Consider the following 14,811-nt stretch of genomic DNA (forward strand, 5'->3'; position numbering starts at 1 on the left):
AGTCCAATGGCAGCGATCTTTACACCACTCCAGCCAGGGCTTGGCAGTTCTGTGAGCTTGTCTGGCATACCACTTTGTGGCTGAACAGTTGTTGCTCCTAGACTTTTCCACTTCACAGTAACAGCACTTACAGTTGACCGGGACAGCTCTAGCAGGGCAGAAATTTGATTAAGTGACTTGTTGGAAAGGTGACATCTTATGACGGTGACACGTTGAAAGTCACTGAGCTCTTCAGTAAGGCCATTCTACTGCCAATGTTTGTCTATGGAGATTGCATGGCTGTGTGCTCAATTTTATACATATATATATATATATATGGCTCAAATAGCCTAATCCAGGGCCTCCCGAGTGGCGCAGTGGTCTAAGGCACTGCATCGCAGTGCTAGCTGTGCCACTAGAGATTCTGGGTTCGAGTCCAGGCTCTGTCGCAGCTGGCCACGCCCGGGAGACCCATGGGGCACACAATTGTCTCAGCGTCGTCCGGGTTAGGGGAGGGTTTGGCCGGCAGGGTTGTCCTTGTTCTATCGCGCACTAGCGACTCCTGTGGCGGACCGGGTGCAGTGCACGCTGACACGGTCACCATGTGTACGTACGGTGTTTCCTCCGACACATTGGTGCGGCTGGCTTCCGGGTTAAGTGGGCATTGTGCCAAGAAGCAGTGCGGCCTGTTGTCTTTCAGAGGACACATCGGCTCTCGGCCTTCGCCTCTTCCGAGTCCGCACGGAGTTGCAGCGATGAGACAAGACTGTAACTACCAATTGGATACCACGAAAATTGGGGAGAAAAAAATACAAAAACAAATAAATAGTCGAATCCACTAATTTGAAGGGGTGTCCACATACTTTTGTATATATAGTGTATTTTTACCTCGGGATTTAGTCAATACATGAGCAGTGAGCAGTGAGCAGTGATCTGGGCAGTCATTTCAGTCAATTCCAGAAAATGTGTCCAAGTTATAATATGGGCCACAGATGACATTCACATAAAAATAAAAGGAATTTCAATTAGCTTGAAACTAAGTTATCATTTTTAGAGAGCAGCCAGTTTCCCAGTGCAGCTCTTTCACACAGTCAACAAACTGCGTATGCCCCAAAAAAACATGGAAGATTTTGTCAGGAAGTCTGTTAGATGGAAGATATGGGGCTGGGCCACCACTGAGCTCCAGCAGGGCTATGTCAGTGTGGCTGTGTAACCCAGCCCCACCACCTCATCAGCCCCATCAGCAACATCACATGGCCCCTCTGTCTGTGGGTCTACTGCTGGTCTGCTCAGTGACAAACTGTGTCACCCTCTCTGTACTGCTGATTGAGACAGAGCAGCCCACAGATAAATAATTGAAATCAGATGGTTAATAACCACTATAACTCAAGAATGTCAGGAAACATTTTGTTTAACAAACAGCATGTTCTCTAATTACTCTGTTCAATCATCTGCCGAGCTTGTCCCAGCAACTTCCTGTCATGTAGGGAGTAGTCCTATAGACAAAACTGGAATTCACACACAGCCAGGGAGAACACTGGCATATTGCTAATGTACCACCAGTATATTCTGATGTTTCTAACCACAACTTTGTGGCTTTGAAGTGTACCATTAAGGGAAGACATTGTCATGGGAGCTACTGAACAAAAATATTTTCTATTGGTGATTATGCAACATAAAATGCCGTATAATCTTAATGGGTGAAGTAATTTAGATAGTAGGTTCTTGAAAGAGTAGATACTCACGTGCTACTGAGAAGTTATTTAAGGGGGTTTCAAACGCGTCAACATCTTGTGGTCGTTCCTTGTAGCCAATGAATGTACCATCACTCTTGAGTAGAAAATACCTGGGCCTCCAGGTCTTAATGTACTCTCCTGCAAAGAGAGATGGAGAAAGGGATGAGGATAATTGGTTACTATAATGTGCTGGTTTCAAAAGGTTCCATTCTTTAAATTGTTGATTGGTCTATGAAAATTAATCTGTGCGGTTTGATGATTTATGATACACAAAGCTATTATCTTCAAGGCGACATCATTTTTCACAGCGGTTCTGACCCATTTCTTGTGATTTAAATGCTAAGATGTTCACCACCATTCCCTAAATGACCTTGTTGTCACACACTTTCAGCTATAGTAGGTCAAAGCCAGGACAAATGGCTGTTTTAGCTGGAGTCAGGACCCTTGCCTCTGCCCCTTCGTTCCCATACAGAGATTATACAGGAATCCATGTCTCCATTCTTGCCTATCTCCTCCAACACAAGACACCCACAGGTGAGTCTCTCAGAGGTAACGAAACTCTATTTATTCTGCAGACGGTTCAGGAGACATTGTGCCAAATGTTCCTGAAATCTGAAAAAACAGCTTACGCACCATAAAAAGTCAGCAGCACAGATCGGAGGGGCTTGAATATTTATACAGGAAAAATGTCATTTATTTTTAATTATGAGAGCCGGGTAGTAACCCCATGCAGTGTCTGAGCAAGCTGTTCTTAATTGCTCCATTTCCTCCGACACAGAAGTCTGGGGAAAGTAGAGATCAGTTCATTCCAGATCCTGTTCCTCCTCACCCCAAGCCTCGCCTGGCACACCACTGGCTCCAGTCTGAGGAAACTGATCCCAGACCTGTCTGTGACGAGGCAGACTGACCATAATCCCTCGATAACAGAACCTAATCTACCTCTAGTCAACTTAACACACCTCATATAAACTCCTCTTAGTGAGAAGAGGCTATGTACATAATCACTAGGTGGATTGTATTCCATATTCTAGGATGTCTCACCTCAATGTGATGGGTCAACTGTCCGACCTGCGGAATCCCACCTGAGGGGCTACATCATTCAAACACCACAGGGTGCAACCATTACAGCAGGAACACACACACACACACACACACACACACACACACACACACACACACACACACACACTGTAAAGCACCTGATTTACTGCAACAATTGAGGTGGCAGCACAAATCACAGCACTAGAGAAAACATCTGTCTCAGGGCACTGTATACTTTAGATGTCGGTCTGCAGCAGATGTCCAATATGTTACAACGGCTGTTGTCATTTTTCATCACGGCACGGGAGGAGATTTTTCATCTCCATTCTGCTGACTAAGTGTTTTTACAACAAACGCAGCTCATTTAGAAATTAGTTAGACTTTGTCAGATTTCAGATTGCAATGCTTACTGCTTGCCTACAAAGCCGAGCACACACCGTCCTCATTGAAAAAAAACAGTGTGATAAAGAGGAAAGCTCTGTGGATTTCCCCATGTCTGTTCAATATGCTGCAATTACAGTGATGAGTCATTTGTCTATTTTACACTACATGGCTCATAAATCAACATTCACAGCACTAATCCACGCACACACACACACACACACACACACACACACACACACACACACACACACACACACACACACACACACACACACACACACACACACACACACACACACACACACACACACACACACACACAGGTCGCCAGAGAATCAACATCAATGTGATTTACAACTACGGGTCAACAGCGGCTTCACACGACTGACTGAATTTCTTGTTACGTCAGCACAGTGGTGGGCATTGGTAAGGTGAAACAGAGATACTGCTATAAGGAGCAATCTCATGGTTAAGAAGCCAACAGCTTACAACACTGGGACCCACACCCCAGCCTCCATATCCAAGACCATTTCCAGAGTCATCCTAAAGTTGCGATGCATTATGTACAGAACACCCTCACCCTCAATCTACCATAAATCAACGCCTGACTTCTGCTCTATTTAGATTGTCAGTCTGTGGTCAGGTCTTGGCTGACCCATATCACCCACCCCACCCAAGGCTCAGAGGCCCTGGCAGGGCAGGCTGGGGACAGTATGTGCACAATGCAATGCAAAGGCAGCATAATAAGCTCCCTACCTCCAGCCATGCATCATCAAAGCACAGTGATACCAGAGGGAGCTTCTTTTTTATTTATTTTTTATTTAACTAGGCAAGTCAGTTAAGAACAAATTCTTATTTACAATAACAGCCTACCGTTATTGTAAACCCTAACCCGGACGACGCTGGGCCAATTGTGCACCGCCCTAAGGGACTCCCAATCAAGGCCGGTTGTGATACAGCCTGGAATCGAACCAGGGTCTGTAGTGATGCCTCTAGCACTGCCTAAACCGCTGCGCCACTCTGGAGCCCCCCAAAAATTGGGAAATAGGTTAGCCTACACACTGGCAGCGCTCCGCTCACCTCTTTAGGGAAGAATACAGAGAGATTCAGGAAATAGGTCAAGCGCATGTTTGGTGCTTCCAACAATGACGCTGAAAGGCTGATTGATTACGTTAATTGTGTTGAGGCCACAAACTGGCATCAAGACCATGGTCCCAACACAGACACTGACAAGCAAAGACAGATGTTTGTTTATATGCACTGGCATGTATGAAAGTACACTCTACAGTGTGTATGTGTGAATGTATATCTGACGACAGCAAGGTCTTGCCATCCTCAAGCACAGAGGGCCTGGATAGGGTATAGATCATATATACCGGTACCTGCTGTATATAGCATCGTTATTGTTATGCATTTTCTTGTTACTTTAAATATTTGTTTTTACTTTAGTTGATTAATGTAAATATTTTCTTAACTTTATTTTCTTAACTGCATTGTTGGTTAAGGGCTTGAAGTAAGCATTTCACGGTAAGGTTTCCATCTGTTGTATTCGGCACATGTGATAAATAAAATTTGATTTGATTTGGCCTGCCAGCCCCTCTGACGCACGAAGCCCACCCAGGCTGGCAAAAGTTGGCGTCCACCGTGCCTTGTGATGATGCCACCGTGCGTGGCATGCACTGCAGAGACATTCCTCCACGCAGAGGCGGGCTCTGTCACATGGCTCTCAATGAGGTGACAATGAATATGCACTGTACCCTTTCATTAGTCTAGCTAACACCTAACTCTCAAAGTCCTCCTGACTTCAGAGTATGGAATGGCTCTTTGATGTTGTCGGCACAATGCGTCGATAATGAAGGAGGCTGTGCTTTTACTGGTTGGCTCTCCTCAAAACACCCACATACAGCCCCCTGGCACCACCCCATTCCATTTTCAAATCCAAACAACAAAAGCTCTCAACCCATGAAGATTTTTTTGGGGTTGAGAGAACCAATCAAACCCGTCACACAATTTCTAAGCGAATATTGCATTAAGAAACGGTGTACTTTTCAGACCAGTGTGGTCACAGCTCTCCCTGCGCTGAGTCACGTGGGTCGCGTCAGCCAGGCTAGCCTTTCACAGTGTCACTACACAGCAACAAAGCCATGGGGACAGTCACTTAATGGTCACCATGCACTGTAATGCAAATGTCATTGGTAAAGGACACTTTTAATAGTGTTTCCTTTCCTCTCAGAGACCACAGTTTGTAAAGACCAGCGAGTAGAGTTCAGTGAACTGAACAAGGTCATCATGGTGGAATGTGACACCTAGGGCACATCTCTACCCCCCTATACCCCTCCACCTAATCCCACCCTAAAGACTCCGCAGCATGCTGTTACGGTGTTCCTCCTCCTCTTCAACCGAAGAAGAGGAGCAGGGATTGAACCAAGATGCAGCAGATTGTGAATACATAATATTTATTTAGGACAACGACGAAACACGGGAAAAACACTTGGAATAATACAAAATAACAAAACGAAAACGTAGACAGACCTGAACTATACGAACTTACATAAAACACGAAGAACGCACGAACAGGGAAAAATAGACTACACAAAAAAAACGATGTACAAACAAACCGAACAGTCCCGTATGGTGCGACAAACACTGACACAGGAGACAACCACCCACAATAAACACTGTGAAACAACCTACCTAAATATGACTCTCAATTAGAGGAAAACGCAAAACACCTGCCTCTAATTAAGAGCCATACCAGGCAACCCTTAAACCAACATAGAAACAGAAAACATAGAATGCCCACCCAAACTCTTGTCCTGACCAACTAACACATACAACAAACTAACAGAAATAGGTCAGGAACGTGACATAACCCCCCTCTTAAGGTGCGAACTCCGGGCGCACCAGCACAAAGTTTAGGGGAGGGTCTGGGTGGGCCTCTGACCACGGTGGTGGCTCAGGCTCAGGACGAGGTCCCCACCCCACCATAGTCAATCCCAGCTCGCTAATCCCCCTCAGAATGACCACCCCTCTATTCCACCCACCTAATATATGCAACACAAAATAAAGGGACAACTCCGGGACAAGGTAGCTCAGGACATAGAGGTAGGTGAGAATAGAGAGGTAGATAGAGAGGTAGCTCAGGATAGAGAGGTAGCTCAGGAGAGGGGCAACTCCGGACTGAAAGGCAGCTCCGGACAGAGAGACAGCTCTGGACTGAGGGGCAGTTCTGGATTAATGGCCGCTCTGGGCTGAGGGGCAGCTCATGGCTGGCTGACGGCTCTGGACGCTCATGGCTGGCTGACGGCTCTGGACGCTCATGGCTGGCTGACGGCTCTGGACGCTCATGGCTGGCTGACGGCTCTGGACGCTCATGGCTCGCTGGCGGCTCTGGACGCTCATGGCTCGCTGGCGGCTCTGGACGCTCATGGCTCGCTGGCGGCTCTGGCAGATCCTGTCTGGTTGGCGGCTCTGGCAGATCCTGTCTGGTTGGCGGCTCTGGCAGATCCTGTCAGGTTGGCGGCTCTGGCAGATCCTGTCAGGTTGGCGGCTCTGGCAGATCCTGTCTGGTTGGCGGCTCTGGCAGATCCTGTCTGGTTGGCGGCTCTGGCAGATCCTGTCTGGTTGGCGGCTCTGGCAGATCCTGTCTGGTTGGCGGCTCTGGCAGATCCTGTCTGGTTGGCGGCTCTGGCAGATCCTGTCTGGTTGGCGGCTCTGGCAGATCCTGTCTGGTTGGCGGCTCTGGCAGATCCTGTCCGGTTTGCGGCTCTGGCAGATCCTGTCCGGTTTGCGGCTCTGGCAGATCCTGTCCGGTTTGCGGCTCTGGCAGATCCTGTCCGGTTGGCGGCTCTGGCAGATCCTGACTGACGAATGGCTCTAGCGGCTCCTGACTGACTAACGGCTCTGACGGCTCGGGACAGACGGGCGGCTCAGACGGCGCTGGGGAGACGGATGGCTCAGACGGCGCTGGGGAGACGGATGGCTCAGACGGCGCTGGGGAGACGGATGGTTCAGACGGCGCTGGGGAGACGGATGGTTCAGATGGCGCTGGGGAGACGGATGGCTCAGACGGCGCTGAGGAGACGGATGGCTCAGATGGCGCTGAGGAGACGGATGGCTCAGATGGCGCTGCGGAGACGGATGGCTCAGACTGATCCTGTCTAGCGGAAGGCTTTGGCTGCTCCTGTCTGGTGGAAGGCTCTAACGGCTCCTGTCTGGCGGAAGGCTCTGTAGGCTCATGGCAGACGGGCGGCTTTGCAGGCTCATGGCAGACGGGCGGCTTTGAAGGCTCAATACAGACGAGCAGTTCATGCGGCGCTTGGCAGACGGACAGTTCAGGCGCCGTTGGGCAGACGGCAGACTCTGGCCGGCCGAGACGCACTGTAGGCCTGGTGCGTGGTGCCGGAACTGGAGGCACCGGACTGGAGACACGCACTTCAAGCCTAGTGCGGGGAGCAGGGACAGTGCACACTGTACTCTCAAAGCGTACTATTTGCCTGCTGCGTGGTACCGGCACTGGTGGCACCGGGCTGAGTGCACGCACTTCAGGACGAGTACGGGGAGAAGGAACAGTATGTACAGGGCTCTGGAAACGCACAGGTGGCTTAGTGCGTGGTGCCGGAACTGGAGGCACCGGACTGGAGACACGCACCATAGGGAGAGTGCGTGGAGGAGAAACAGGGCTCTGGAAACGCACTGGAAGCCTGGTGCGTGGTTTAGGCACTGGTGGTACTGGGCTGGGGCGGGGAGGTAGTGCCGGAAATACCGGACCGTGCAAGCATACTGGCTCCCTTGAGCACTGAGCCTGCAGAACCTTACCTGGTTGAATGCTCCCCGTCGCCCGCCCAGTGCGGGGAGGTGGAATAACCCGCACCGGGCTATGTAGGCGAACCGGGGACACCATGCGTAAAGCTGGTGCCATGTAAGCCGGCCAAAGGAGACGTACTGGTGGCCAGATATGTAGAGCCGGCTTCATGGCACTTGGCTCAATGCTTAATCTAGCCCTACCAGTGCGGGGAGGTGGAATAACCCGCACTGGGCTATGCACACGTACAGGAGACACCGTGCGCTCTACTGCGTAACACGGTGTCTGCCCGTACTCCCGCTCTCCACGGTTAGCCTGGGAAGTGGGCGCAGGTCTCCTACCTGCCCTTGGCCCACTACCTCTTAGCCCCCCCCCCCCCCAAGAAATTTTTGGGTAGTACGGGCTTCCGTGCTAGACGTCCCCTCATAACGCCGGTTCCCTTCTCCGGTTCCCTCTGCTCTCCTCAGTGCCTCCAGCTGTTCCCATGGGAGGCGATCCCTTCCAGCCAGGATCTCCTCCCATGTGTAGCAACCTTTACCGTCCAAAACATCCTCCCATGTCCATTCCTCCTTCTTGCGCTGTCCCTTCCTCCCGTTACACCGCTGCTTGGTTCTGGTTATTTGGTGGGTAATTCTGTCACAATCGTCAAAGGTAGAGAGTGAGGACCAAGGCGCAGCGCGTGAAAAGAACATCTTCTTTTATTTAGAAGAGAACAAACACAAAACGAAACCACTTTAACAAAATAACAAAACTGACGAACGTGAAGCTAAGAATGAACTAGTGCATACATGCAACATAGAACATCGACATAGACAATTACCCACAAAACAGCTAAAGCCTATGGTTGCCTTAAATATGGCTCCCAATCAGAGACAACCATAACCAGCTGTCTCTAATTGAGACCCAATTCAGGCAACCATAGACTTTCCTAGACACCTACACTGAACACTAAACCATCTACTCTACTAAACCCCCTAAACCAGACAACACCCTAGACCAGGGGTGTCAAACTCATTCCACGGAGGGCCTAGTGTCTGCAGGTTTTTGGTTTTTCCTTTCAATAAAGCCCTAGACAACCAGGTGTGGGGAGTTCCTAACTAATTAGTGATGTTAATTCATCAATCAAGTATAAGGGAGGAGCGAAAACCCGCAGACACTCGGCCCTCCGTGGAATGAGTTTGACACCTGTGCCCTAGACAATACAAAAACACACAAACTTCCCCATGTCACACCCTGACCTAACTAAAATAATAATGAAAACAAAGATAACTAAGGCCAGGGTGTGACACATGCTCTGACCACAGCAGGACTGACATTGGTGCAATTGTCAGAACATAATTGTCTGTGTGCTTCTTTTGCTCTTCCAAATAAAGCATAACGTTACACATTTCCCAAAATGTGGGTGTGGTGAAAACAATGGCTGTGGATAAATTGGCAGTATGCATGTTATCAGCTAAGTTATTGAGAACATTGTCCTTGGTCTGGCTGGAGAGGATGTCCTGACCAGGCAAACGTCATCCTGACTGGGGCATGGAGAGTCATGTGACTGAAGAAATGTCCACGTCTATCTGTCTTATCATTTCTGTCACCTACCTCTGCAGTCCATCTCTTCATTAGAAAACCACAGCCCGGACCCAGATGTCTTTCCTATTTACTAACACTTTGTCTTTCTATTCTCATCTGACCTTTGTCTTTCTCATTGACTAGACTTGAAACTAAAAACCCAGCCCACTACTGTACTGTACTTTTCTCACACTGCTTCTGATGTTCTGATGACATCCTACCATGATACTCCACAACTAGGAACTGGGGACTTAGGAATAGGAAGCAGAGGCTGTACCGACAACAGCAGGAGATGACAAAATACTAATTTGTAGACAATTTAAAATTACTCACTTAGTATTTATATGCTTTTTTTGATACAGTATATTTTGACAGATGTATTCTGCAATTTTCCCATTTGGTCCAGATTAAGAGAGAAGACAACATGCTGACTAAGACCAGAAGGGACTTGGGCCCCAAAGTCCCCTGCTATCAACTCTAACCATCCATCCATCTTCAAAGTCTTTCAGCTGCAGTAAACTGGCCCTTTTCATCTCACTAGAACATTTTAATTGTAGAAAACAGGAAACAACCTGACAGCCTGACCACATAGCAGATAAGATCAAGAACAGAACAGTCTTTGGGATAGGCAAATTCGACTACAATTGTGACTGTGTGTGTCTGTGTGTGTGTGTGTGTGTGTGTGTGTGTGTGTGTGTGTGTGTGTGTGTGTGTGTGTGTGTGTGTGTGTGTGTGTGTGTGTGTGTGTGTGTGTGTGTGTGGACGAGGGCCATGCGAGGAGCTGTCAGGGGCTGGTAGAGTGTCTTTACATGTCAAACAGCTGTTGAGGTCTGGGATGCGCACTGGGCAAAGTAGAAAATAATGAACAGTGAGCCTCTGCCAAACAAAAGAGAATTCATCTTTATTTGCCAACTGCTGCATGGCTTATGTGTGGACAGCCAAATTGTACCAGTGCCATGCCCTCCACACACACATGCACAAATTCTCTCTCATATGCATACACACACACTCAATGACTTACAGCTGCAGAGGGCCAATTGTCCAAATACTGTATGCTACCGTGTTGAGTCTCATTTTCTTCAGAACTGGAGCCATTACTGAATAAGCTGTATGTGTCTGAATGGTTTGTGAGTTGACAGCGTAGTTCCATAGAGCTCTCAACAGACACATGAAAACCAGCTTATTCAAAAACCTTCTACTGGTAATAAGAGCATCTTAATTGACCAAAGGCCAACCGTCTGCAGTCAGACTAAAATAATTCCCTCAATAGTCAGACTGTACCTAGTTACGGTTTTCAAGGTCAGTCCGTTGTAAAAGAACAAGCATGCGACCAATTCAGATCCATGTTAATACTACCATTTGACACAGAGGCCATTTGCAAGTCAGCTTGGCTTTAGAGTCCAGGCAGTCTGTGTCATTAGAAATAAGATTAAATGTAAAAAAGAGAGGATGCAAGAGAGTGTGTCAGAGGTTAGCCTGTGTGTCTGAGGAACGTTGTGTTCTCTCTGTCTCTACGTGACAACGACAGGAATCTAAGGTCCCAGCTGCCACAGCTCTTTAATAAACACATCATGCAACATTCATCACACTGCAAAGGAGAGGCCAACCGCTGTGCTCTGTCTGGCATCACAGGCACATAGAATACAGACAGACACAGAGCGAGAGACACACACAGACAGCGACACAGAGAGAGAGAGAGAGAGGAATGCGAACAGAAAATAAAATGTTAAGAAAGGGGAGAAGAAGAGGTCAGACAAAACAAGCCCTTCTCAGCGCAGTGCCCAGTGATTGGACTTCCTGAGGGGGCTGCTGTGGACTTTTGTCTCTGCCTGGCCACTCATTCATAGTTTGGGGATGAGAGGGAGGAAGGGAGCCAGTGGTAACTGTGTGATAGAGTGTATGTGTGATAGTGTGTATGTGTGAGAGTGTGTATGTGTGAGAGTGTGTATGTGTGAGAGTGTCGAGAGAGGGGGATTGAGGATTAAGGAATTAAAACTCCAAAGCAGGGGAGGCAATGTATTTTGTTCGTTTTTCCTCGGTTGCACCCTTCGGCCCTTTTCTGTTGGGCCCTGCCTGTAGCCTGCAGCTGCAACCTGCCGCCATGTGCCTTGCATCTCAATGAGCCTCTGTGCTGCGGTGCCGCCACCCGCTCCAGAGGAGAGGGGGCTCCCTGATGGAAGGGTCACCACTCTGTACCACCACCCCAATACTGCCCCCCGTCCCATCCCCTTCCCAGCTCTGGGACTCAGGGCAGACTGGGCCGCCAGGCTGCCCCTCTCCCCATGACCATATAAGGCTGCCCAGGCTCACAACAGGCCTCTCACATGCCAGGCTAAACCGCCCAGGAGTTTGGGTTTCTTCATTCTTTCTTTTCTCCCCCCTCTTTTTTTTCTTCCTGCTGTCCCTCTCCTCTTTTGTTGGCGTCTCTCTTTCTCTCATGCAGCTGGATGGGACTGCACTGCCGGGCCTTTGGCAACAGCATCAACAGGTCACAGGGAAGGGCTGCCCCAGCCTCCACTGCAGCCCTCTCTTTTCTCTCCATCACCCTCCCTTCCCCTCTCTCTCTGCTGATGCGGCTTTTGCCGCAACAGGAAAAGAAGGGGGGGGGGGGTGAACAGTGGGGAGGGTGGTGGTGGAGCCCCTCTTTCTCACGCTCATAAGAAAGCCCTCACTTCTTCTCCATAGCGAGTGACACCTGCTGATTACCATAGAGACACTGTGGGAAGTTCACCCTGCTTTTCTGTGTGATTAATTTGGCCCCTCCTCTCAGTAAACAAGCAGCCCATGGATTAGTTAACTGCGTTACTGCATGACAAACAAATAAACACATTATTTAGTTCAAATTAGTGCCAATTAACACTAAATGACCAGGGAACAGTCCATCACTCTTAAATTATACAACCATGTACAATAAAAAGGGGGATATACCTAAGATAAAATGTTAACCTTTAGGAGAGTTAAGGCCAAGTCAAATACATTGCTATATTTGTCTGTGATCCATAATGACAAATTGTCCCTGAGCCGGATGAGAGGCTAAGTGTGATCTGGGTGTGTATCCTGATGATGGTCTGATGTGAATGTGACAGCAGTCTGAACATACAGTCAGACTCTATGGACAGCTGAGCAACCCCTTCCTGTCCACACTCCACCACTCCCTCTCTTTCTCTCTCTCTCTCTACCCCTCTGTCTGTCCCAGTTGCCAGGGAGAGCCAGTGAGCCAGTGATGTGATTGATGTCTGAGACTGGGAGCGCCACGGCAGTCGGAAGCAGCTTCCGCCTCGGTGTTGTCAGCAGGGTCATTATCCTGGCAAAGGGGGGGGGGGGGGGGGGGGGGGGGCGAGGAGGTGGTGGGGGACGACTGGCAGAGGCAGAGAAGAAATGAGATGGGGATTAAAAAAGAGGGAGAGGAGGAGTAGAGTGGGAGTAGGAAGCAGGATAAGAGGTAAAGAAAGAAAAAGAGAGGGGAACAGAGATGGAGAATTGAAGAAAGAGAGAGAGGAAGTGACAGAGAGAGAGAGAGGGGTAGGGGGCAGGGGGAGCACAGCCAAGCGCCAGTTGTGGAGCAGGAGGATTCTGCACAGAAAAGTAAGCACACAGCGGGCTCACTGCGAGCAGAGACAAGTGACGGAGGTGGCTCTCTCTGGCCTACTGGTCCCCTCCCATCCAGCCTGCCTGTCGACAGCTGCACCCAGGCAATTTACTTTTCTCCACCACATTTAGCAGGAGGCTGCTTCCCATTACTGAGAGCAGGGGACCTGCTGACAGCCAGACACCAACCAGAGCCCTCCCCTCCTGGGGAGCCACCCTCTGCTGCTGGCCCTGCCTTGGGGGCTTCCCCTCGTGACTCTGGTTCTGTCGCTCAAAGTTTTGCTGCTGGTATTGTTTTATGTAGTTAGTTGGGCGGTGGGAGTGTGGACGGGGCATAATGGCTCTGGGGCATCCCCTGCTGCTGGAGCCGTTGTAGTGAGGCTGTTGGTGTGTATGGTAGCAGGGCCGCTGTGTGGTCCATGGCAGGCTGGAACCTAATGAAGGGGTATGTGTGAAGGAGACTAAGCAAGGCGAGCCTGGCGGTAAAGCTGGCAGCCAGACAAAGTCCTTGTGCGATCAGCATTGCAGTGTCATGAGACAGAGTTAATCAGGTGGGTTGGTTCCTTTGAAGAGTGAAAATATAACTCCCACACACAGTTCCCTTTTACTGCTTTGATACTGAGAAAATCTTTAAAGAGGTGTTTCAAAATGGTATGTGATTGTATGAGGTGTAACTATATTAGGTACTCAAAATCTTGCATGCATGCATACCAACACACACACACTTTTTGTTATTCTCAGTGGAACGACTCAAAGGTGTTCTCTAGTACATGACCCCATGGACTAATCATGTGACCCCTTGGAGTAAATCATCCAATAAGCATCAACCTATTAGTCAGAGTGACACATCACACAGAATACCCTGTTTCTAAGTCAGGCTTGGTCTGTGAGAAAAGGACTGCACACAGAGTGATGATGTTCTGGGAATATCACAAAGACCTGGAGCTCTGTTTCCTCTCCGTTCCCTCCCCCATCCATTCACTCCTGCCTCCGAGCCAGCTGAGAGTGCTACCCAAATCCAACAGTTGTTGTAACCTTCGTTAGCCTAACGAGGGGGCCGGCTCTTTATACCTGTCAGGGAGCAAATTAGTCAAACGAACAAGGGCTGCCTAGAAGAGAGAGGGCCAAGGGCTGCCTGGAAGAGAGAGGGCCAAGGGCTGCCTGGAAGAGAGAGGGCCAACAAGCACAGTTCTGTTGCACTTCACTAGGCTCTTGGACACAGCACTCAGCACACAGAGAACCTGCAATCTGCTTCTTTGATGTTGGATGATGCTCTGCCTTTGATGGAAACTTTAGGAAATAAACTACAGACTGACCACTAGAGGCTGCAGGCATAATGTAAACTGTGTGGATGGTGTAAAGTAGACCCAACATATTTACAGATTAATCAAACCCAGATTGATCCAATGGCTTTTCAATGGGAGTCATCCGTTGCTGGATGACTGTCTGTGTGGCCCTTAGGGACATGACAACTGGATTGTAACAGACGCAACAAGATACAAGCGGATGTTGAACTACAAGCCTCAGTGTGCTAGGCAACCTGTACATGTGGGCAGTGTGAAATCATTTCAACATTCAACCACTGTTACCCCTGCAATTGTATGCTTTACCTCATGCACACACTTCCGCAGACACACACTTCCGCAGACACACACACGGGCCTATAGAGGAGCCATTGGTGACTTGGTATACAGCACAGGATTACTGGCCTATTCC

General features: G+C 49.1%; 1 protein-coding gene across 2 annotated transcripts in view; it reads right to left on the bottom strand.

Annotated features, from left to right (window-relative positions):
- Nucleotides 1-14,811, bottom strand: part of LOC129811608 (RAC-alpha serine/threonine-protein kinase) — a 38,179-nt gene that overhangs the window by 14,317 nt on the left and 9,051 nt on the right. For both annotated transcript variants that reach the window (XM_055863046.1, XM_055863047.1), the window contains one exon: nt 1,725-1,853. In XM_055863046.1, the coding sequence (XP_055719021.1) occupies nt 1,725-1,853 (129 nt within the window). The remainder of the gene's footprint in view (nt 1-1,724; nt 1,854-14,811) is intronic.

Source organism: Salvelinus fontinalis, chromosome 15, assembly GCF_029448725.1.
Source record: "Salvelinus fontinalis isolate EN_2023a chromosome 15, ASM2944872v1, whole genome shotgun sequence".
NCBI lineage: Eukaryota > Metazoa > Chordata > Actinopteri > Salmoniformes > Salmonidae > Salvelinus > Salvelinus fontinalis.